This window comes from Lithobates pipiens, unplaced genomic scaffold, assembly GCF_037356315.1.
Source record: "Lithobates pipiens isolate NorthernLeopardFrog02 unplaced genomic scaffold, aLitPip1_a1.2 Scaffold_28, whole genome shotgun sequence".
Classification (NCBI taxonomy): domain Eukaryota; kingdom Metazoa; phylum Chordata; class Amphibia; order Anura; family Ranidae; genus Lithobates; species Lithobates pipiens.
Genome location: NW_027507789.1, coordinates 18,032,639 through 18,057,958, shown reverse-complemented (window position 1 = coordinate 18,057,958; position 25,320 = coordinate 18,032,639). Strand labels below are relative to the sequence as shown.

Genomic DNA, 25,320 nt, shown 5'->3' with positions numbered 1-25,320 from the left:
GTGTAGGCGGATGTGCACCGGAGCAGAGGTGAACATGTCAGGTGTAAGAGAATGTGTCCCGGAGAAGAGGTGAACATGTCAGGTGTATAAGAATGTGTCCCGGAGCAGAGGTGAACATGTCAGGTGTAAGAGAATGTGTCCCGGAGCAGAGGTGAACATGTCAGGTGTATAAGAATGTGTCCCGGAGCAGAGGTGAACATGTCAGGTGTATACAGATGTGCACATGTCGTGTATCCGGATGTGCACCGAAGAAGAGGTGAACATGTCGTGTATGCGGATGTGCACCAGAGCACATGTGAACATGTCAGGTGTGTGGATCCGTCGCAGGGTAGAGGTAAATGCATCAGGTGTGCAGATCCATCGCAGAGAAAAGGTGAACGTGTCGTCTGTGGATCTGTCCTGGATCTCTTCTTATGTACTGCCATAAAGGAGAAACTCAGGCTCTAACCATAATGTTTGGGGGGGAGCTGACACTATCCAGAACACAGTGAAGCTTGATGGACCCAGCAATAATGATCATAAATTGATGGGACCTCCAGACTGATACAGCTGTAAAGTGTCATATTAGCAGTTCTCTAATCAACTTCACATATTTGGAAAATAGCAACCCACATGTAAGTCCTCAATATGACTAATGCAAGATCAAGGCCAATTCCAGACACCTTGGTAGAGCAGTGTCAAACAAAACTCTCCGCCAAGCTGGTTCATGTTTTTTTTTTATCTATTTATTTATTTTTTTGTATTTTCTTTTTTTTTTTTTTCTTGTGACAAACACTAGTTACATTCCATGGGGAGAAAAAATTCCGGGTAAACAATGACCTGAAGCGATACCGAACTTGGCGACGCATGATGCGTTTTAAATAGACAATATGCAAAATGTACTGCAGGTGTCGCGGGCACGCTACCAACACACCTAAAGCAACACGACTCATACACGGACGAAGGCATTTTTTCAGCCCAACATGGAGATGTAAATCCACGGGATAAAGCACACAAAGAAAATCAAATGAGCTGGTGGCACGCCGGTCGGATCATATCCTATGATGCAGTGATATAGGCTGCACACCTTTCACATACTTCATGTTAAACTCCTTAATACAAACACAAAAGTAAACACTCAAATTATTGAACACTGTCTAGTGCTAATGATAAAATAAAAAAAAATAAAAAAATTCAGATATTTATTCCTACAATGGTTAGTTCATCGCTACCTGGCAGAACTGGCATTTAGTGGTAGCGCATTTTACAACTGAAAACAAAAAAACTTCATTGCCACTAATGCCTCATTAAAAAAGAAAGAAAAAAAAAAAAAAACAATCCATCCATATATGACTACATGTGAGGATATGATCAATTCATGAAATGTTTCAAAAAGTGATGGAACCGATACAAAAACTATAAAAATCATCATTTGAAATTACAGGCGGGAAAGAGACGTGGGAAGAGGAGACGGGACTCGTCGCAGCGGTTCAAGTACAAAAACAGAAAAAAAAAAAAAAATAATAATAATAATTTTGATTTTCTCTGGTGCTTTGGAGTTCCGTCTGCGGCGGTCATCAGGCTGTATTGTCCAGTGTTTGTCCCAAAGTGTTTGAGCTAGCTGGTTTGAGGAGAGAGTCACTTTCCATTTCGGGTTTGACACACCTAAGGGGATAAGAGAGAGCGACAACACAGAGCATTAGATGGACATAATGACGGCCAGATGCCATCTCTACAATATACATAGTGGATCATTAATCAGAGGGCTGCAGATTCAGCTGGAGGGATCAGCAACCAACAAAAGGGTTAAAGGTGGGGAAGGATGACCAGTACGGGAGGACAGGAATGGGTGGGTCTCCGATCAGCAAGAAAGGAAAACAATGGGCGAGTCTCTGGTCAGTGGGGCAGGAGAGAGATTGGTGGGTGTCCAAAATAGGCAGGTCTCTGATTGGCAGGGTAGAAAAAAAGATGAGTGGGTCTCTATGGTCATCAGGATAAAAGAGGAATGGGCAGGTCTGTGGACAGCTGGGTAGCAGAGGCTTGACCAAGTCCCTATAGTCAGTAGGGTAGGAGAGAAATGACCCAGTCCCCATAGTCAGTAGGGGCAGAGAGGAAGGACCAAGTCCCTATATTTAGCAGTATAGCAGCGGAATGTCCAAGTCCCTATATATTCATCAGGATAGGAGAGGAATGACCAAGTCACTATAGTCAGCAGGGTAGGAGAGGAATGACCAAGTCACTATAGTCAGCAGGGTAGGAGAGGAATGACCAAGTCACTATAGTCAGCAGGGTAGGAGAGGAATGACCAAGTCACTATAGTCAGCAGGGTAGGAGAGGAATGACCAAGTCACTATAGTCAGCAGGGTAGGAGAGAAATGACCCAGTTCCTATAGTTAGCAGAGTAGGAGTGGAATGGCCAAGTCCCCATAGTCAGTAGGGGCAGAGAGGAAGGACCAAGTCCCTATATTTAGCAGTATAGCAGCGGAATGTCCAAGTCCCTATATATTCATCAGGATAGGAGAGGAATGACCAAGTCACTATAGTCAGCAGGGTAGGAGAGGAATGACCAAGTCACTATAGTCAGCAGGGTAGGAGAGGAATGACCAAGTCACTATAGTCAGCAGGGTAGGAGAGGAATGACCCAGTTCCTATAGTTAGCAGGGTAGGAGTGGAATGGCCAAGTCCCCATAGTCAGTAGGGGCAGAGAGGAAGGACCAAGTCCCTATATTTAGCAGTATAGCAGCGGAATGTCCAAGTCCCTATATATTCATCAGCATAGGAGAGGAATGACCAAGTCACTATAGTCAGCAGGGTAGGAGAGGAATGACCAAGTCACTATAGTCAGCAGGGTAGGAGAGGAATGACCAAGTCACTATAGTCAGCAGGGTAGGAGAGGAATGACCAAGTCTCCATAGTCAGCAGGGTAGGAGAGGAGTGACCAAGTCTCAGGTCAGCAGAAGGATAGGAATAGACAGGTCCCTATAGTCAGCAGGGTAGGAGAAGAATGACCAAGTCACTATAGTCAGCAGGGTAGGAGAGAAATGACCCAGTTCCTATAGTTAGCAGAGTAGGAGTGGAATGGCCAAGTCCCCATAGTCAGTAGGGGCAGAGAGGAAGGACCAAGTCCCTATATTTAGCAGTATAGCAGCGGAATGTCCAAGTCCCTATATATTCATCAGGATAGGAGAGGAATGACCAAGTCACTATAGTCAGCAGGGTAGGAGAGGAATGACCAAGTCACTATAGTCAGCAGGGTAGGAGAGGAATGACCAAGTCACTATAGTCAGCAGGGTAGGAGAGGAATGACCCAGTTCCTATAGTTAGCAGGGTAGGAGTGGAATGGCCAAGTCCCCATAGTCAGTAGGGGCAGAGAGGAAGGACCAAGTCCCTATATTTAGCAGTATAGCAGCGGAATGTCCAAGTCCCTATATATTCATCAGCATAGGAGAGGAATGACCAAGTCACTATAGTCAGCAGGGTAGGAGAGGAATGACCAAGTCACTATAGTCAGCAGGGTAGGAGAGGAATGACCAAGTCACTATAGTCAGCAGGGTAGGAGAGGAATGACCAAGTCTCCATAGTCAGCAGGGTAGGAGAGGAGTGACCAAGTCTCAGGTCAGCAGAAGGATAGGAATAGACAGGTCCCTATAGTCAGCAGGGTAGGAGAAGAATGACCAAGTAAAGTCTATACAGTTAGCGGGGTAGGAAAGCAATGACCAAGTCTATACAGAGAGTAGAAATGGAATTACCAAGTCTCTAAAGTGAGCAGGGTCAGAGAGGAAGAACCAAGTCTTAGGTCAGCAGAAGGATAGGAATTGGATGGGTCTCTGTAGTCAGCAGGGTAGGAGAGGCATGAGTAGGTCTCTGTAGTCAGCAGGGTAGGAGAGGAATGAGTAGGTCTCTGTAGTCAGCAGGGTAGGAGAGGAATGAGTAGGTCTCTGTAGTCAGCAGGGTAGGAGAGGAATGAGTAGGTCTCTGTAGTCAGCAGGGTAGGAGAGGAATGAGTAGGTCTCTGTAGTCAGCAGGGTAGGAGAGGCATGAGTGGGTCTCTGTAGTCAGCAGGGTAGGAGAGGAATGAGTGGGTCTCTGTAGTCAGCAGGGTAGGAGAGGAATGAGTGGGTCTCTGTAGTCAGCAGGGTAGGAGAGGCATGAGTAGGTCTCTGTAGTCAGCAGGGTAGGAGAGGAATGAGTGGGTCTCTGTAGTCAGCAGGGTAGGAGAGGAATGAGTGGGTCTCTGTAGTCAGCAGGGTAGGAGAGGAATGAGTGGGTCTCTGTAGTCAGCAGGGTAGGAGAGGAATGAGTGGGTCTCTGTAGTCAGCAGGGTAGGAGAGGAATGAGTGGGTCTCTGTAGTCAGCAGGGTAGGAGAGGAATGAGTGGGTCTCTGTAGTCAACAGGGTAGGAGAGGAATGAGTAGGTCTCTGTAGTCAGCAGGGTAGGAGAGGAATGAGTGGGTCTCTGTAGTCAGCAGGGTAGGAGAGGCATGAGTGGGTCTCTGTAGTCAGCAGGGTAGGAGAGGCATGAGTGGGTCTCTGATCGGCAGAGTAAAATAGGAATTGTTGGGTCTCTGATCGGCAGGGTTAGGATATGAATGGGTAAATCTATTGGGTTGTCAGGGTATAAGAGTGATTGGTGGACCTCTGTGGTCAGCAGTGTATACAGTAGATGGGCAGCAATGTGGGCAGAACGGCTCCTGAACTTACACAGACATTGGTCCATTCCCCGTCCTCAGCACCTCAGGACTTTGTTGGTCCATCTCAGAGAGCAGCTTCAAGATATTCAAAGCAGCCTGAAGCAGAGAGAAAAAAAAAAAAAAAAATGAAATGTCAGCTCTTCTTTAACCAACACTATAAATGAATGTCGTCATGACTCCGCCTACTGCACACCCCTCTGCAGAGCCAGCAGTCATCTTACCATATCATGGCAGGACTCCACCTCTTTCCCCACACCGTGGCTGATTAGTGGCGGTTGGAAGGAACAATTTATTAGAGATACAAACTCGTTTTTGTTGTTTTTTGGAAAGTCTTTATATTCAACCTGCAAAACAAAAAGTTACACATCAAACCAGCTCCATCATTCACCAAAAAACGCATTGTCCAATTGCATTCCCTCATTTACTAAATTGCAGTATCCAAATCCCACATCAGAGCAGCACAAACCACATTCTGTCACTTACTAAAGCGCAGAATCCAAATCACGTTTCATTTGAGGCAGCAAATACCAAAAAACCCTGGGACTGGCTGTTCTCACCTCAATTCCCTGCACGCTGGACAGGTACTCTAACTGTTCCGAGGGCCGAGTGAGCGGACCGTGCAGCGTGTGGGCGGGGCCATGGTTATTCTTCATAATTGTGTCTGCCGTCGGGGAGGTTCCGGCATATAGCAGTTCTCGTGCAATCATTGCGGTTACAGTGGCCACAGCGGGATTTGCAGCCACTCTATTAAATTCTTTGGTGTGAAGTCCTTGGTTGGCCCCTACAGCTTGTGCTACTTCAGGTACCATGGGTAGAATTCCGGCTGGCAGCTGCTGATGGCTGTGATAGGGCATTCGAAACTCGTCTTCTTTATTGTCTGAAGTAAACAAAATTTTTATGCTCATTGTTTTGATGGAACAACTCAGTTTACACAATTAAATCACAAATTTCATCAATTTTCTATAATTACAGAAGACACTGTATACACAAGTACATGTTTTTATACTCCCCATAAAAACCTTTTCCTGGAGTCCACTGAGGGACACAGGTAGCCCGACGCCAGGATTATACTGTTGCCCGCTTCTGGATTGGACACTGGCAAACACAAACTGTAGGCCAGGATAACCACCCTTGCTACCAGCAAGCCTCAGTTTTGTAGTGAACCGGAACTAGGAGCATGATCATAAACATAGGGCTGGGACTGGTTTCCCTCAATGGACTCTGTAAAAATGATTTTACAAGGAGTACAAAAATCCTATATTCTTTGTCCATGAAAGGACAAAGTTTTGGGATGTCCAAAAGAAGTCCAACTTAGGGCTGGGCAACACAGCAAATAAACTCATACAGAAGTGGTAGAGAAGAGCCTATTTCTCAGAGCTGCCTGAAGGACCCTATGTCTGAAGCTGGCGTAAGATGAGGCCCACACATCCACGTGGTAGAACGTGTGTACAGGAGATCAGGGGTAGCCTTACAACTCTAGGAAACAGATTCCGATTCTTAAATACCTATGAGGCACTCACAGCTCTAGTAGAATGAGCCTTAAAGCGGGAGTCCACCGGGACTCCGCGTTTTTTTTTTTTTTTTTTAAAAGCCAGCAGCTACAAATACTGCAGCTGCTGACTTTTAAATAGTGACACTTACCCGTCCAGCGCGCCTGCGATGTCGGCACCCGAAGCCGATTGCTCGCTCGTCTGTCGGGTCCTGCCGCCGCCATCTTGGGTATGGGAATCAGGAAATGGAGCCTTTCGGCTTCATTTTCCTGGTTCCCTACTGCGCACGCGCGAGCCGCGCGGCGCAATCCGGACGGTCCCCGCTGCCTCTGGGAGCTGTGTGTTTCCCAGCAGGCAGCGGGGCACTTGCTGAAGGGGGCGGGCGCTTGCGGAAAGGGGCGTAAACGTACGCCCCTTTCCGCAGAGAGCTAGCCCGGAAGTGGGTGCAGTTACCTGGATTATCCAGGTAACTGCACCCCCCTCCCCCCTGAAAGGTGCCGATTGTGGCGCCGGAGGGGGGGGGGGATTCCGATGAGCGGAGGTCCATTTTAGGGTGGACCTCCGCTTTAACAGGAAAGAGGGGGACCTGGTCCTTGAGGCCAAAAGCTTGAATGATGGTCTGCCAGAGACACCTAGAGATGGTAGACTGAAGCTGATGCACCCTTCCGGATTGCATCAGAATCAGTCTTTCTGAAAGAAGCAGTGCTTGAAAAAGAATCGCATTGCGTGAACCACATGCAGACAGTGAATGGAAGTTTCCTTTTAATGAACTGAAATAAGGGACAGGAGAACAATGCCTTGATTGAAGTGAAAGGCAGAAACTACATTAGGTCAGACAAAGCAAGGAAGGACACTGGAGTTTTAAAACAAAACCCCGGGACTTTTAAGGTGCTAAACTGTAAAGTTAATTAAGGTCACATAAGCAATATGCTCAAAACTAAAATTTTTTTTTTTTTTACAAACAATAAAAACAATAATATCATCAACATAATAAATACAGTTCATAATTTCACTAGAATGGTGAAACCATAAAACAACTGATCATTCCATAATATACCACTCTACATGTTTCGCTTGTTCAGCTTCTTCAGGAGTATTTACGGTATATGAATGAACAAAAATGGCCGCTGGCTAATGTTAACCAATGATCTGAACCAGCAAAAATGGTGGTCAGCAGATGGAATCCCAGTAACGGAGTCCCCAGACTAAAGTGCACGCTCACAAAGGTGGACCACAGGAGGGCTAATAAGATGGATACATAAATAGACCTCAAATTCCACGAATAGCATGAATTGAATCAGAAAGATCAAACTCATGAGGATATAAAATCCTCAGATTTGTACCGATAACAGCATCATAGATGTCCACCAGAACAAATTGTAGATGAAAATCTTTAAATCAGAATAGAGTCCACTTGATACCAAAGAGCTGCTGGAGTACAAAAGTTCCATCCAACAGAATAGCTGTCAGTCCGGCCATTAGGTCAGACGGAAATCCTGGACCTCAAATCCATCTTGTACTTAAGCAAAGCCAGAAAGGGTTCTTTGAATGATAAGTCCACCCAGTTCAGACATTCACCTCGCAGAGGTGTTGGCCACAGGAAAAACAACTGCCAGGGAGAATAGAGAGAGGAACATTTATAATGGGTTCAAGTTTCTGAAGTACAGGGAAAGCCAGATTCAGATCCCATTGAGGAGTCACATGGGAGACTGCCTGTATAAGTGATAACCCATGTAGACTGGAAAGCGGAAATAAACAACACCCTCCCATATAAAAAAAATTCTATACACCAATAGAGGATGTCCTGAGAAATACTATACAATTTGAAATAGGTGGCTGCAGGAGTCAGACACTTGTTCATAACCTAACTCTCGCACCACACACGGGAAAGTCAACGGCATGTGGACCACCAAGCCCATGGGTAATAAAGCAAACCGCAAAACATTGGCATGAGGTACCTCTTTACTTCATTTATTTCAAGCATAGGACATGTGATAGCAAATATCTGAGACGGAGATAAGACTTATTTGAAGCTTTGTATAATATGTACCATACCTGGAAATGTACACTATAACATGTATGTACTGTAAACAAAATAAAACTTGTTGATTTAAAAAAAAATCATAACCCAGATGCAAGGAGGAAGAGTTTCATCCCATGGAAAAACTCCTTGGGTGGCAGTCCTGAGATTTACACAAAGTATGTCTTTCATGTAGGAAAGCAGACTTCCTAGATTTCAACCTCATAGGATTTACAGATATGGAGAAGTCTCTGTCCCTTGAAACAGGATGGTAAAATTGGCCTTTAGGAACAATTGATCCAGATGGTATGGCAGGGCCAACAGTGCAACTACCATGTGCTTTATCAGGTTGGCCTACCACATCCGCTTGATCCAATCCAGAGTAATGGGAATCATTTGGATATCCTGCAGAGGAAATTAGGAAGAACTTTCAGGGGAGGAAAACGAAGCTCAGAGTGTACTGATCCCACAGAGCGACCAGAGCATCTAATGCTTCCGCCCAGGGATGCCTGCACACTTGGGTACAAACTTGTCCAGTTTGTTGTTGACCTTGGGGTCCAAATCCTGAATCTCCTTCCTGAGACACAGGTCCTAGAATATGTCTGACTGTAGGGATCACTGTCCCGGGAATCTGCCTGCCAACTGTTTATGCCTTACTATGTGCACAAATGAAAACGCTGAAACATGCAGTTCTGCAAAGGACAGGGCCTGTTCTACCTTTCTTGCCACAGCGAGACTTCTGGTTTCGCTCTGATGGCTTATGTACACCACCGCAGTGGCATTGTCCAACTGAATCTGGATTGGATGACCCTCCAGTAGGTTAGCCAAACACTGCAGAGATAAACATTCAGCTTCAAGCAAATTGGCTATCAGAAGGTGGGACTCGGCCGATGACCCAGGACTACTTCCCTGCTTGGGGAGCCACCAGGGATAGCCTGGTCTTTGGTGTCAATGAAATTAGCCAGTCCAGAGACTGACCTGATTTGTCCCAAGCACACCTCACTTGTCCAACAGGAGACCACCTCCTTCACCCACACATCTGGAATGCTAGCACCTTTGTGTAAAGGAAGGCTTGTTCGAGGACTTGGCAGACTCCGTATGCCAGAGATCAGTTTGATCAAATGCTGTACAAGTCGGTAGCAGCTTGACAAACAAACCGGAAGTGCTGAAATACTCATTGATTCCGGTTTCTAACATCACAGAAGAGAGGGTGGGAATGTCCGTGGGGGTGGGGGAGTAAAATAGTACACTGCTCAAAAGTAGTCACCCTTATGTGTTCCACCTCCACTGCACAAACAGAGGGTGCTGGCCTTGCATGTAGCAGATGATCTGGTAAGAAATTTCTGGATTGTGATTCAATAAAATCACCTTTATTGAATCAAAAACATGCGAAAATCCATAAAGCAAGCACTATGAAAATCCATAAAGCCCTATGATTAAGCACCAGGAAAGGTGTGAAACATGTTAGCTGTACTGTATGCTGTATAATCTTCCCTCACTTGCTGTATGGACACTTCTTCATACCAGATAGCCACTGAACCTCTAATGACGTCATATAACGTCCAACAGGTGCCAAGTGGTTAAAGCGGGAGTTCCGCCGTTTTTTTTTTAAAAGCCAGCAGCTACAAATACTGCAGCTGCTGACTTTTAAAATAAGGACACTTACCTGCCCAGCGCACCCGCACCCGATCTCTCGATCGTCTCTTGGGTGCTGCCACGGCCATCTTGGGTATGGGAATCAGGAAGTGGTTCATTTTCCGGTTCCCTACTGCACATGCACGAGTCGCGCTGCGCAATAAGGATGGACCCGCTGTCTCTGGGATCCGTGTGTTTCCCAGCAGACAGCGGGGGACCTGCGGAAAGGGGCGTAGATTCTGCGGATATTTATGCCGGAAGTGGGTGCAGATACCTGTACTGTACAGGTACCTGCACCCCCCTCCCCCCTGAAAGGTGCCAATTGTGGCGCCGGAGGGGGGGAGGGTTCCAATGAGCGGAAGCTCCACTTTAGGGTGGAGCTCCGCTTTAATGACCAGTTTGTATGCAGACCAGCATGGGAGGGGGGGATAATCAAACTCTGGCACAGTTCAGTTCAACCCTACCCAGTGTAAGTGCATCAATAGAGATCCAAGGCTCGAGATAGCACTGATAGAAGCAACAGGTTGGACCTTAAGATCTTCACTTGAATTCAGGAGTAATAGACTGACTACTCAGGGGTAAGCTCACCACACATTTAAGCAACTCAGAATCAGATTGTCTGCGGTTGATGTTTCTGAAGCCATTAACCACTTCCCGACCAGCGCACGACGATGTACGTCGACAGAATGGCACGGGCAGGCATATTGGCGTACATGTACGTCCAATATTCGTTGCCGCCGTGCCATCAGGAGCGCGCCGCCGGCGGCGCGCTCCCGCGCTGGTCGGGACCCCCGTGAGTCCGGTCGCGGGACCCGCGGACTCGATCGCCGCGATCGTCTCACGGAGCGGCCGAATGGAGGAAATGCTGTATAAACAAAATTTTTCCATTCTGCCTAGCAACTAGTGACGCTGATCTCTGCTCCATGTGATTGGAGCAGAGATCAGTGTACACTAAATGAAAGCCCAACCCCCCCCCCCACAGTTAGTAACACACCCCTAGGAACACTTAACCCCTACACTGCCACCCACTGGTTAACCCTTTCACTGCCAGTGTCATTTACACAGGAATCACTGCATTTATATAGCAGTGATTACTGTATAAATGACAATGGTCCCAAAAATGTGTCAAAAATGTCCGATGGGTCCCCCGCAATGTCGCAGTCACAATAAAAATCGCAGATCGCCGCCATTACTAGTAAAAAAATAAATAATAAAAAATTATTAATAAAAATGCTATAAAACTATCCCTATTTTGTAAACGCTATAACTTTTGCGCAAACCAATCAATAATCGCTTATTGCGATTTTTTTTACCAAAAATATGTAGAAGAATACGTATCGGCCTAAACTGAGGGAAAAAAATGTTTTTTTATATATTTTTGGGGGATATTTATTATTACAAAAAGTAAAAAATAATGCGTTTTTTTCAAAATTATCGCTCTATTTTTGTTTATAGCGCAAAAAATAAAAACCGCAGGGGTGATCAAATACCACCAAAAGAAAGCTCTATTTGTGGGAAAAATAGGACGTTAATTTTGTTTGGGAGCCACGTCGCACGACCGCGCAATTGTCAGTTAAAGCGACGCAGTGCCGAATCGCAAAAAGTGGTCTGGTCTTTGACCAGCAAATTGGTCCGGTCTGAAAGTGGTTAAGGTCATAGGTAAATCAAATACAGAATCTGCTGGACAAGGTGCAGGAGTGCGTTTGTGGTCTCTTCCACAGTCTAGCTGACAGTGCAAAAAACCTAAGGTGAAAGGGCAGAGGACCAAGCCACACCCAAGGGAGCCAAGAAGGCTTCCTTGGAGAGACTAACGGCAAAGGACAGCATGATCCAAGGCTCCAGACGTTGGCACCATCTGTAGGTGCCCTGCACACCTAAGTAATGCCTTAGAACCTGGACATGGAAAGCGCTCTATAGCGGATTTAACAGAGAAAGCACTTCAAGGAAACCAGGTCACTTCCAGGCTAGCCCTACAACATCCAGTCCAGCGAGGTTTGAATGCGGAGCGGTCTAAAGCTAGGTTGAAACAACTGTGCTAGATCACTGAGAACCCGGAGGAGGAGCCTCCAGCAGCGGTGTAGAGAATAGTTTTAATTGGAGAAATAGTGGGCGGGGTTATCCTGGGTTGTTCTACAGGTTATTTTCTTTGCCAGTGTCCAGACTCTTTGTAGGTGGCAGTAGAGCCTGAAATTTAAAACTTCTTGTGTCCCTCGATGGAAAGAAATACATTTAATGATGTTATCTTGAAGACAAAAAGGAAAATAAAAAAAAAGGAGGAAAAAAAAAAAAAAAAAAAAATCAGCATGAGGTCTCAAATTCAAAGAGCTGTGTTGATATGAGGATTTTTAGACCCTGAAGAGCAGTGTCCATCCCGATATGGCAACATTTTATCTATACACTGTGTTGGTCCCGATCTGCTGAAGATTATGGAAAATCAGTGTGGTGCTAAGATATTCCAGTGATTGGTAGAAGGAAAACAAAAATAGATTTGCCAGCATACACCCAGGAAGCAGAGAGGTAACAACTTACTATTCGTAGTCTCCTCTCCAGATCCAGGCTCGAAGAATGTCACCTTCCGCCCGTCCACTGGTTTCTTCATCGGAGCCTAAAAACATACACAGTGAGCAGAGTGTGCACAGCTGGAACTGTGGGTGTGTAAGGGTAGACCCCACTACATGTAGCACAGTTCATCTGACTATCTAGTAGTAGCAACACTGCAAGAAGTAGCTGGAGGGTGAGACGTGTCGGCTGTAACTCTCAAATCCAAATGTCTTTCACCTCCAATGATATACATTACACCAGGGAGAAGTCAAATCACTTATCTCTATGCTATAAACAAATTACAAAAGTGGCATCACCATATATATTACATATGTTACAAGAATTATGTCAAACTATCCATACACTTCATTTAGGTTACCCCCTTGCTGCCTGTATAATTTACTTGATGGCAAGGTGGCAGTACTGTGCTGGATCATGTAACTAGTACGTGAACAGACACTTCCGGGTGTAGGTCGCGTATGCGCGCTGCCAGGGACCCGCTCCTTATGTGATTATACACAGCGGGTACTGAAGACTCTGTCTGCTGGTACCCGCCGATCATTCAGCACAGAGGCAGAATGGCGATCTATGTGAACAAGGCAGATCACCGTTCTGTCACTAGGGGAGGCATGGACACGGTGTTCCTGCAAAGCAGGGACATGGATCCACGTCTCCTAGTGAAAGCACCTCCCACAGTACACAAACACATGTGCTAGGCACACAGTTAACCTTTTGATCGCCCCCAATGTAAACCCTTTCCCAGCCTGTGTTATTAGTACAGTGCATTAGTGCAAATCGTCCCCTCCGCTCCTCCGAGGACCTCCTGCTCTGTAGCTGCTCCCTCGTTACCTCCTCTCATGCTTGCCTTCAAGACTGCTCCAGAGCCTCTCCCATTCTCTGGAACTCCCTGCCCCAGTCTGTCCGATCAGCCCCTACCCTGTCCACCTTTAGGAGTTCCCTAAAAACTCATTTATTCAGGGAAGCCTATCCCACACCCACCTAACTGTCCCCAAGCCGCCCCCATCAAATCATTCTCTGCAGCTATTACCTTTTGTACCACCCCTTCCCTTTAGAATGTAAGCTCTACGAGCAGCGACCTCCTGTACCTTTTGTATTGTACTGTAATTGTGTTGTCCCCCCTATACGTTGTAAAGCACTGCGTAAACTGTTGGCGCTATATAAATCGTGAATAATAATAGTGTCATTGGTCCCCAAAAGTGTCAGTGTCCGACACAACATCGCAGTCGTCCTATAAAGTTGCTGATTGCTGCCATTACTAGTAAAAAAAAAAAAAAAAATAAAAAAAAAAATAAAAAATCTATCGCTCTCTAGAGATAAAGATATATAATAAATATAAATATATATATATCCCCCCCATAGTTTACGCAAATCAATAGAGGCTTATTGGGATATTTTTTTTACCCAAAAAAATTTAGCAGAATACATATTGGCCTAAATTCATAAAGAAATTAGATTTTTTGGATGTTTTATATACACTATATTATCCTTGCACGCTGGGCATCTGTTTTACTCACCTTCTCGTCATTCTTCAGGGCCGGTTTGGCAGGTGCTGGAGGAACTTTAAACCCCAGGAGCTCCAACATGTTCTCAGCAGCTTTGCGTTTGGCCACTTTCTTGTTGGTGCCCATTCCCTCTGCCGTCTGATTCCCAACTTTCACCTGACAAAAAGAGTAATTCAGAAAGGTCAAAATAAAGTTTGCAAACACAGCAATAAACCCCAATCTTTAAAAATGTGGACTGTCCCACACACACCTGCATGACAAACTCCCGGCGCCGTGGTAGGCCTCGTTCAGTGATGAGGCTGTATTCAGGTTCTTTGTCCTTCTTAGCTTGTTGTATCTGAGCTAGCCTACTGATGGGGTTCATGCCCTGCCCATACTCCGGACTGGTAGGAAGCTACAAGACCAGGAAAGACCATCAATGACACATTCTGGAGCAGGAAATCCCTATGGAGGGCGGGGGTATGGGAGCCGATTCCTCTTACCTTCACAATGGACTTAGTTTTCTTTTTGATTCGTGGTTTCATTTTCTCTACTGTGGGAAGAGGAGGCAGTTTCTTCAGCTCAGCAAGAACGGCCATGGCGGCATTCTTCTTCGAAATCTTTTTACTCTTCCCTTCTCCTTCCCCGACAAACTCTCCAACGGACACCTTTGTGGCAAAGCTCTTCATGTGAGGAGGACCTGTCTCCTTGGTCACCTGAGAAAGACCAGTCATGTCAATTGTTCTGCGACTTGGAACTTTTCTCTAATTCCGAAAACTTATTTTTCTGGTTCACACCCAGTGTGGGTTTGAGATTGAAATCACACTGAAGTAGCACAAAGTCGCAAATCAATGTGATTTGCACCTCTGATTTCATTGTAACTTCATTTAAACAGAAGTCTATGCAAGTCACATTGAAATCCTAAAAATAAATAAATAATAATAAAAAAAAAAAAAAAAAAAAAAAAAGTAGTGTAGGAACCTTTTTTGGAGTTGTGGCAATTTGAACGGTTCCATTGTCTGCAATGGGGTTGACTTGTCATGTGATTTGGAACAGCCAAATATGCAAACTTGACTATAATAATGAAATAAAACAATGTAGCAGTTGTTGTAAAAAAAGAACACAACTCGCCACCATTACAGTGCTCTGACCCATAAATACCCATCACTCCAGCCCCCTAATAGGCACCCCATAACAGCCCCAACACTCGCTACATAGTGTCCCCTGCAGCCACTTCAGTGCCACGACACCAACCCCATACTGACCCTGAACTATAACAGCATCCAACATGCTACCATCCTAGCTCCAAAAAATGGCTCTCCCCCTCCCCACAGGCACAATGACCTCCATACTATCTATGCATGGGTTTTGTGGAGACTGTATTTAGTAAATCAGATTCAGTTCAGAATTAACCCCAGTGCAGATAACAAAATGACAGCCATCTGCACAGACACCGACTCCCCTATTGTAGGTGAATAAAATGAGCAAAGATGGCTTCAGCTCCTGTTCTCCACCTGTGCAGAACTGACGCATTTCATCCTTTTCAGGCCTCTACGATCAAGCCTCAAAAAAGGCAAACCGCGTCCGAGTTCTTTACAGGTAGAGAACAGGAGCTGAATCCATCTTTTACTCATATTCATACAATAGGAGTTAGGGTGTGGGTGTGTGCGTGTGTAGACAGCTGCCATTTTGTTGAAGTCTACTAGAGCCTGACAAGCTGGTCCCATTGTTGAGCCAGACTATTCACATGCTGATCTAGGTTTGAGGGGCATTTGAGAGGTATGATTTTCCATCGTCCTGGGCCAGTGCAGACATTGTTATAGAGCAGAACATGACCCAGGCTGAGATCCCGCACCCAGAACCCGACCAAGCAAGACAGTACACCACAGCGCACAGCCATTCCCTCCAGGAGAGCCAGGCCTCACCTCAAAATTCACAGGTAAGTTCCTTTTGAGTGCAATTTCAAACACTTGGCTTATTTCTGACTTGTTTAGATTTTCTTCATCCGATGCTTTTCCATTCATCTGCCGAATAAAAAAACAAAAAAAAAAAAACAATAAAAATATGATGGACACACATACACAGAAAAGTAGAAAAACTATTCACTGAGCCAGCAGCTGGCACACGTGTCATGATGCCAAAATTGAACGCTCTGCTTGATGTGGATGGTACAAGCTGGTCTCCTCAACCTGTTTAACCCACAAGGTCCTCAGAAATCTCTGTAGATGAGTTAAGGGTGGACACTTTTCTAGTGTGCCTACTTGGGCACCAGGGTGTGTGGGGGTATACACACACACACACACATATATATATAAAAATAATGTAATTACACATATATACATACATTTATTTTTTATATATATATGAAATGTATGTGTGTATGTGTAATACATTATATATATATATATATATATATATATATAATGTATCTCATTACATATGATCACCTTTTGTATACAAACTATATTGATCACCCGTCCTATACAAAGTACAGCTCTTACCTCGGGTTTGCTGGGTAAGGGTTCATGCTGTAAGAACTTCAGAGCTTTAGCAGCTGCGTCGTGCTTGGCGGCCTGCCGCGTTCTACCTTTACCAGGAAACTGTTGCCCGCCTATACAAAGCTCGACTTGGTACAGCATAGGAGCCATGGGGAATGGATAGAAGTACCTTGGGGAGAAGAGAAATAAGTGTTATAAGCTGCTCTAACAGTCTGCTTAGCACATACAGAGAAGAACCCGCCAAGACGTACCGTGGGGAATAACCTCCACCCCGCATGTTGTAGCTGTATGAGGAACGTATTCCTGTATAAGGGTCCAGGGGTTTATAGGTGGGTTTGCGGCCCAGTTTCATACACAGCGCATTCAGTTCCACAGTGGGGGTTATACTGTCTGTGAAGTACAAACACACATTAAACAACATCACAAAACAATGTGTAAAATACATTAATCATGCCAGAAGGAATGAGTAGCACAGTGGAAAACCTCTCTAGGTGGCATGAGGCAGTTGGAGCTCAATGAAAAGAACAGATAAAGGACATCTAGCTTTATCCTTAAATTAATTAATGAATCAATTTCTACACTATATTTCAATTTATATATAGGCGCTTCTGCGCAGGGTGGCCGATCTGTAGCAGCAAAGCTACATGGGCTGGTTGTTAACTGGGATACGTTATGAATGCACTGTATGTGCTAGAATTCTGTGACATGCATGCCCCCCGTGAGTAGGCACTACTGTGCTACACATTTCACAGAGCCTGCCTTTTGAAGTACAGAGGTGCTGAGAGGAGGAGTCAGCACAGGAATGACTGCATGCAGGCAGAAGATACCATGGGATATGCAGTCCTTAGAAATTTAAAGTAAACAGCAGAGAACAAGCTGCAAAGCATGCAGGCAACCCAAGAAGTTGTGCAAAAGATGGCCAGGAGAAAGGAAGAATTCACAACAAGATGTCAGGAAAAACTAAAATGGCTGATTTCTGAGACTCTTATTTTGGTCCATGAGCCATTGGGAGATTTCTAGAAGTTCCAACCTTTCCCTGCTCTGTAGAATATGGATTTTGTTTGTGTGCCCATCCTGCCCTGAGAGGAGGAATCGTCCCCCCAACAGAGGCACAGACAACTCAAAGTCAAATGTTTGGGCTGGAGTTGGGCTTTAGCACTTGTTCACACCAACTTTTCTCTCTCTGAAGAGCGATCTGCTGTGCACCAGAACTGGTGAGCAGATTAAAAGTGCAGGATACCGTTGTTTCCTTTTGAGCAGTAAAAGACTTGCAGGATGAATATATTATGGGATGGATTGTGCTGCTACATGCGGACCAAAGTCTGGGACACACCAACATACACCCAGCCTTGAGAGAGGCCTCTCCTGATCCCTGGTCTACTAGACATCAGATCAGCAGACAGGGAGAAGGATTTCCAGCGCCTCTACAAGTCTCAGCATGCCCCTGACATTCTCTATCACAATGGCAGAAACTGGTCCTGGTAGCGGGTATTAGGTCTGTAAATAGCCAGATACCTTACCCACCAGGGAAACATCCATTTACCCTGTTCCCACAGCCTCTGAAATGGTCACAAGGCATGTTTGGGGTACCTACATCATCCCCAGTGATATATCCACACAGTGCATACTGCAATAGATTATTTCACTGTTGCAGTGACCCCCCCCCCCAAACAGCCTGAATTTGTGTTTTTACAGCAATCTCCACCCATCAGCAGTGAGATTAACCACTTAAAGTGGTTGTAAACCTAGTTACACCATTTGTACCTACAGGTAAGCCTATAATAAAAGGCTTACCTGTAGGTACTGTAAATATCTCCTAAACCTGTATGGTTTAGGAGATATTTACCACATACGTTTACACCGTCATCGGCGCATGCACTGTGAAGAAACGGCACTCCATGCCATTTCTTCACTAGCAAGTGCCGTGACTGATGGCTCCCGACTTCGGCCAGTCAGAGCCGGAGTCCAGAGGAAGGAAGAGGGGCGAAGATGGATGCGGCCACCAGCGGGAACAACACAGGCTTCGTTTGCAGGTAAGTGCCACATGGTGGGCTAGTATGTGATGCATATTAGCCCATTATGCTTTTACTTTGCAGGGGGGGAAAAAAAAAAAAAAAGAAGAGGATGTACTTCCTCTTTAAGGACCAGGTTCTATGTTTTTTGTTTGCATAAAAATTTTCAATATTATATTATATTATATATATATATATATATATATATATATATATATATATGACACTTTTGAAAATTTTAATGCAAAAAACAAAATACATACCCCAATATTTTTTTGTAAAATCTAAAAGGAGGATGTCACACCAAGTAAATAGATACCAAACAAGCTTTAAAATTGAGCATGCACATGCAACAGCGACAAAGTAATTTTTACTATCCATAGGCGAGGCTTTAAAAGCCTTTACAGGTTACCACTTTAAAGCTACAGGGGAAGTCTAGTGCTAGAATTACTGCCCACGATCGGACGTTCCTCACATGTTTTGAACGATCGTTGTTTACGCGCACGAGGGACCGACGCACGCTTTCGCCTTTGCGTGGTAGCACGGGGGGGCTTTAAAAAAATAAATAAAATTGGTATTTATTGGTAAAGATATTTGCAAAAAAATGCCACCGATGACAGCCAGGTAAACCAGAAGTGATGCCCTGTGATTACTTCCAGGTTACCATAGCGGAGACCCAATCAAAGCCGATTCTGGCTTTGTATGGGTCTTCGGTCAGCTGGATGGTAGCTCGGGTCTGCCGGTGGGTCGGGAGAGCCCGAGAGAGACGTGGAAGGTGGTGGGAGGGTGGGGGATGTTACCAACCACTAAACTGTACAATTGGCTCTTTGAAATCTTTCTCACAATTATATGGCTGATGTGAGTCCTCAATGACTAAGTTGTATGGGCAAAAACGCATCAGTGCGTCTTAGGAGGAGTTAGTCTGAGACTGCTATTACTTTTGTGACGGACGGGTTTGTACGGTGTGCAGCATCTGGGAAATCCTTAATGCCGTGTGTTGTCCTGTGCTACTTTCACAATTCAGCTGCACGTGACACGCTACCGTACACGTGTACATGCCATAGAGGTATAAACCTGTACCTGGGTTTTTTCCCTCACCGCGAGATGGGCGGGCAGTAGGTTTCGGGTATTTAGTCCCCTCCAAAGCTTTGGCGGCAGCAGCATGTTGAGCTTTTTTAATACTCGTCCCTTCGGCCTCCCAGTTCTGGTCTCCCAATGTGAGCTGTACGGTGAAGGTCTGCAGAGAAAGCACCAAACATCACCACTAGAGGGAGCAGCTATAGACAGCACAGGACAAGACAGGGCAACAACAAGAAAGGAAGAGTCCAATCAGAAAAGTGTGTTTGGTGGGGCCAAAAACAGTAGTCAGGTTGTCACAGTGACAGGAAAAGCTGACAAATGACATCTAAGCAAAGCCCTCTCCACCCCCTTCCCATAAACCTGCTAGTGCTGAATCAAAGAGATGGTTGCCGCTCATCATCTGAGAACCTATGTAGGTGGAGAGAGATCACATAATTGTAAAAGTTTACCAACAACATAGTGGAAATCACTGTAAGCCTCATCAGAGGAAGTGATCTTCTGCTAGGAAAAAATGTTCAAAATGTTTTTGCTAAAGTAATCAGGTACAAAGCCAGACACCTGTGTAAAAAGCCTCTGGTGGAAGTTGCCATTCTTCAATCCCAGGGCTACGAATTAAAATAGAATAGTGCAGGATATGAAAAAAATAATCATACTTCCCTAGGTGGGTGCAGCATCAATCCGATCTGCCGCCTATAAGACCAAGAACTGAGTGATCAAAGACTGCTGATCACTCAGTTCTCAGATGACTCGGTTACTGGCTCTGTTCTGACCTTCCAGTGCTCACTAGAGTGCCAGGCTGTGGAGAGGGCGGGAGCGGCTGGTTCAGCTGTCGGTCTAGGTCTCTGGGCGGATCCTGACATTAAAGTCAGGATCTCTCCAGAGCCTGGATTGGCTGAGTGATGATAGCCGACAGCAGACTTTAGCATGCGGTTGGCTGAAAACAGGTCACAGGAGTACAGAACGAAGCACACTCCTGTGACCTACAGGAAAAGTAGGGTTTAAAAGAGCTTTAGCCATACTTCCTTAAAATATATTCTGCGTCATTACAACAGGTCACTGCTCCAAAACAAGTTTTCTGCCTAGGACAATCAGCTTCCATCTGAGGCTTCTTAAACAGGTGTTTTCTGTTGTGACAGATCTGCAATAATTTAAGCTTTAGCCCCATTCCCTCGTAGAAAAATACTTATCCTGATCTGAAGATCTTCACCAGGTGGCCCTGCCTGGTGCTTCGACACCCTCTGCTGACCACAGCCCCGAATGGGCCCTTGTGCTGTGGCCTCATTCATTGGTTGGACAAATTCTTCCAGATGGCCCACGACGAGTACAAACCGCTATGGGAATGAATGGGGGTGTGCTAGAGGGCCCATTCAGCATTTTGGTCCTACAGAGAAAGAGAAGGCACTAGGCAGGGCCACATGGTGGACAAGGGAAGTAGTCTGCTCGGTGAGGATGGACGCTTAGGGTCAGACCCCTTTCACACCGAGGGCGTTTTGCAGGTGCTATAGTGTAAAAATAGCGCCTGCAAAACGCCATAAAACAGCTGCTCCATTCACTCCAGTGTGAAAGCCTGAGGGCTTTCCCACTGGAGCGGTGCGCTGGCAGGGCGTCAGAAAAAGTCCTGCCATCGGCTTCTTTGGAGCGGTGAACTCATCGCTCCTCCACCGCTGCTCCCCATTGAAATCAATGGGGCAGTGCTGCAATAATCGCAGATAAAACGCTGCTCCGGCATTTTTGAGGGCGGATTTAACCCCTTTTCAACCGCTTGCGGGGGGGGGGGTGTGGTTTAAAACTGCCCCCGCTAGCGGCCGAATAGCCCCGTTAAAACGGTGCTAAAGGTAGCGCCGCTTTAACGCTGACGCTCTTGGCGGCGCAGTGTGAAAGGGGCGTTAAAGCGGAACTAAACTGTTTAACACTTTTTTGTTTTTATTTTTTTATTTTTTAACATTCCTGGCATGCTGGGATTGCTAACCGTCACATCTGCTTGTGCCAAACTGTAAAATGGGTAAAGTCATCACTGATCACATGTGCAGCACCATTGCTGTTGCAGATCAAACAGGAGGCCAATATGGCAGCTTCCTTGGCTGAAAGATTAGGAGGGTGTAAATCCACTTTAAAAGTGGAAGTAAACTCCCCCCTATCGTTTTCAGCACAGGAAGCTGCCATCTTGGCCTCTGTTTAATCTTCAACTGCTATGGTGCTGCACATGTGATGGTTTGACAGTTTGGTTGAGAGCACAACCAATGTGACAGTTACATTCCCAGCATGTGCCGGAAATTTCACTATTTTTGAAACTGTTAAATCAATGGATTTACTTCCACTTTAAGGTGTCCTTTAAACTCCAGTTCCATAACAAGAATTCTGGAGAGACAGTCTACAAATTCAGTACCAATGCCATGGTTGACTTTTTTTACTTAAAAGTGGGGTGCCCCCTAAAAAAAAAATAAAAAAAAGTCAGCAGCTACAAATACTGCAGCTTCTGACTTAATAATCGGACACTTACCTGTCCCAGGGTCCAGAGATGCAGGGGAACAAAGCCCCCCCTTGATCCCCGCTCCGCTTGCGGAGCCGTCATTCGTACTGTGGGCACCCGGCTGTGGCTTCACAGCCGGGCACCCACTGCGCATGGGCGAGCGGCGCAGGGCGCCGTGATACGCCGCACAGTCACCTGGGACACGTGACAGGTCCAAGATGACTGTGCGGCGCGAGGGGAAGTGATGTCACCAGCCCGGGCAATGAAGGAGGCAGACTACGAGGGACCCGCTAGCAACAGGCATTTAGAGGTGAGTGAAAAAATTTTTTTTTCCAATTATTTATTTTTAAGAATTTTTAACTATTTTTAATTTTTTGGTGGCTACACCACTTTAAATCTGAAATAAACCCATAGATTTAACAGTTTAAAAAAAAAAAACAGTTACGTTTAACTGTCACATTGGATTTTCTCTCAACCAAACTGTCAAACCATCCAATGGCTGGTGTGATAATTGATCACATGTGCAACACCATGTCAGTTAAATATCAGAGGCCAAGATGGCGGCTTCCTTTGCTGAAACCAATAGAAGGATTTACTTCCACTTTAAGAGAAATTTACATTTTCTTGACCCTTAACTGGAGTTTTCATATAAAAAGGTTACGTTTCTCATCTCCACCCACAGCAGCTCCACATAAATGACGAGACCAATATGGAGTCTAGAGTATAGTAAAATGACTAGACGGTGACCCCCAAAGGAAAAAAAAGAAGGAGAGGTGACAACTACTAACAGATTCTTGTAAAGAGGGGACAGAAGGCCCAAAAGAACAGGACAGAAAAATTGTCATAGAAGAGCGAGTAGAAGAGACGGATACCCACTTGGTTTGGGCGATCTTCTCCCACTCTCTCAAGAAGGCTGTAATCCTGCCAGCGTCCTGGCCGTATCACCTGGGGGGTGCGAGAGAACAACCCTCCGTCATGATCAGTACTGCAAAATCTCACCGACAGCAGGCACCCCCTCCCCCGCCCTCCACAGAATTAACATACCCACAGGACCCGCTGACGGCTGTGTAAGGAAAATTATATTTTTTTATATCAGTTCTATATCATACCCCTTCATAACTGTGTATGTATAGTACAATCAGCCCCATAGTATACCAATTCCCTTCTATTCCACCCCACCCCACCCCAGACAACTCTTCCTCTAATACTCCCATACAAAACCAGACTCTGTTATACAATCCCCAAACACACGGAACGTTACATTTATGGTGCTTGAATATCACACTCATGTGCCTAAAATTGAAATTTTAGAATTCCAACAAAGGAAAATGTTGTTAATTTCCAGCAGAATGACACATTCACATTCAGTGGGCATAGAAAAGAATCGCCCCCCTCCCCCTTTAAAAAAAAAAAAAAAAAAAAAATTGTTGCTTTGCAGCCTGAAATGAAGACACAGTTTTTGTTTTATCCAGCTGTATTTACTAGTGCAACCGATAACATCCAAGATATAACACCAACCTGTCAGGAGAAAAAAGAAAATCCAAAAACAATCACAGAGTTGACATAAGGGGGTGATCCTTTTTCCAATACATTGTTGAAACACCTTTTCCTTTAATTCCAGCCTTTAGTCTGTTGGGATTTGTTTGAACATCTAGACTTTGCAATATTTGCCCGCTCTTCTTTGCAGAACGGCTCAAGTTCAGTTAAATTTGATGGCGACCGCTTGCGGACTGTAGACTTTAACTCATTCCACAGATTTTTAATGGGGTTTAAGTCTGGGCTCTGACAAGGCCATGCAAGGACAGTCACTTTTTTCTCCTTCAACCATTGTTGCCGTGTGCTTTGGGTCATTGTCATGTTGGAAGGTAAACCACCTTCCCATTGACAACTTTCTGGCAGAAGGCAGCAGATTCTCTGCAAAAATTTTACGGCATTTTGCTACATCCATTTTCCTTCTATCCTGACAAGTGCTCCAGTCCCTGCTGCAGAGAAACACCCCCATAAAGAGATATTACCACCCCCTCAAAAGGACTTTACCACCCCCCCAATTAATAGGACATTACCACCCCCCCCATAACTGGATATTACCACCCCCCCCCAATAACAGGATATTACCACCACCCCAATAACAGGATATTACCACCCCCCCCCCCCCCCCCCATGCTTTACTGTAGTACTGTAGGAATGGTGTTATTTGGATGGTGCGCTGCATTGGATTTCCTCCAGGCATATCTTTTCGTGTTGAGGCCGAATAACATTTTAGTCTCATCTGACCAGAATACCTTTTTCCATGTGGCCTCAGAATCTTCAAGGTGCGGGCCTTTCTTGAGGAGCGACATTTTTCTTGCATCCCTCCCATACAAGCCACATACACACAATGATCACTCTTTGTCAAATTCCTGCAACTTCTTCAGAGTTGCTGTAGGCCTCTTGGTGGCCTCTCTGACCAGTTTTCTCCTGGCTCTTTCATCCAGTTTGGAGCAACTTCCTGATGTCTCCGTTGTACCAAATACCTTCCACTTCCTAATAGACTTCGCTGTGCTTCTAGGCCAGTGATGGCGAACCTTGGCACCCCAGATGTTTTGGAACTACATTTCCCACGATGCTCATCCACACTACAGTGTAGTAGAGCATCATGGGAAATGTAGTTCCAAAACATCTGGGGTGCCAAGGTTCACCATCACTGTTCTAAGCATTGATAATTACTTTTTTTTGTATCCATCTCCTGACTTGTGCCTGTCCACAGCATTATCCAGGAGATCTTTTGACAGTACCTTGCCACCCCTAGTTGATGGTTTGCTTCAGTTGCGCCATCAGCGACTGAAAAGCTCTAGGAAAGCTCTTTTCACGCTGAGCTAATCAAAATGACCACAGCTGATCATAGTTGAAAGTGAGATGGCTTTGTGTGCCATTGAGGTGGTGATTAGCTATAACTGAATTGAGGAAGGGGTGTGATCCTTTTTCCATCTCAGTGATTTCCGTTTTTGAGTATGTTGGTGTTATATCTTTTCACTTGGATGGTAAAAGTAAATGCAGCTGGATAAAACCAAAACTGTGTGCCTTCAGACTGCAAAGCAGCAAAATGTGATTATTTTCCTTTCTATACTCACTGTACAGCAAGTTCTCACATATACAGGCCTCCCTCCACCCCATTTCCCAGCCAAGCGCCACTTTTCAAATACTTAAAGCAGGGAAACAAAAACAAAATTCATTAAATTAGGCATACATCTCTGCAGTACATGCACATTTACTGTGTTTTACCCATTGCAAATACAGAAAAATACCCGCTGACCTGCCAAAAAATGTATTCTATTGTGGGTTGTCAAGCATTACTGTGGATTGAGTGGTGTCAGCCCTGCCTAGTTTTTTTTTTTGTCAAACTACTGAAATCCACTCCCACAA

The 25,320-nt window shown here is 45.2% G+C and overlaps 1 protein-coding gene across 6 annotated transcripts in view; it reads right to left on the bottom strand.

The window, feature by feature from the left end:
- Positions 1-1,164: 1,164 nt before the first annotated feature.
- Positions 1,165-25,320, bottom strand: part of STAU1 (staufen double-stranded RNA binding protein 1) — a 37,327-nt gene continuing 13,171 nt past the window's right edge. Inside the window, exons 4-16 of one of the 6 annotated variants that reach the window (XM_077458796.1) lie at positions 22,795-22,863; positions 19,449-19,605; positions 16,608-16,746; positions 16,360-16,525; positions 15,784-15,882; positions 14,362-14,574; positions 14,130-14,273; positions 13,892-14,035; positions 12,345-12,420; positions 5,228-5,547; positions 4,892-5,014; positions 4,681-4,766; positions 1,165-1,644 (exon numbers count right to left, since the gene is read on the bottom strand). In XM_077458796.1, the coding sequence (XP_077314922.1) occupies positions 1,557-1,644; positions 4,681-4,766; positions 4,892-5,014; positions 5,228-5,547; positions 12,345-12,420; positions 13,892-14,035; positions 14,130-14,273; positions 14,362-14,574; positions 15,784-15,882; positions 16,360-16,525; positions 16,608-16,746; positions 19,449-19,605; positions 22,795-22,863 (1,824 nt within the window). In that variant the 3' untranslated portion in view covers positions 1,165-1,556. Of the gene's footprint in view, positions 1,645-4,676; positions 4,767-4,891; positions 5,015-5,227; positions 5,548-12,344; positions 12,421-13,891; positions 14,036-14,129; positions 14,274-14,361; positions 14,575-15,783; positions 15,883-16,359; positions 16,526-16,607; positions 16,747-19,448; positions 19,606-22,794; positions 22,864-25,320 lie in introns of those variants that run through there. The other 5 variants (XM_077458799.1, XM_077458800.1, XM_077458802.1 and 2 more) reach the window with 5 other exon arrangements.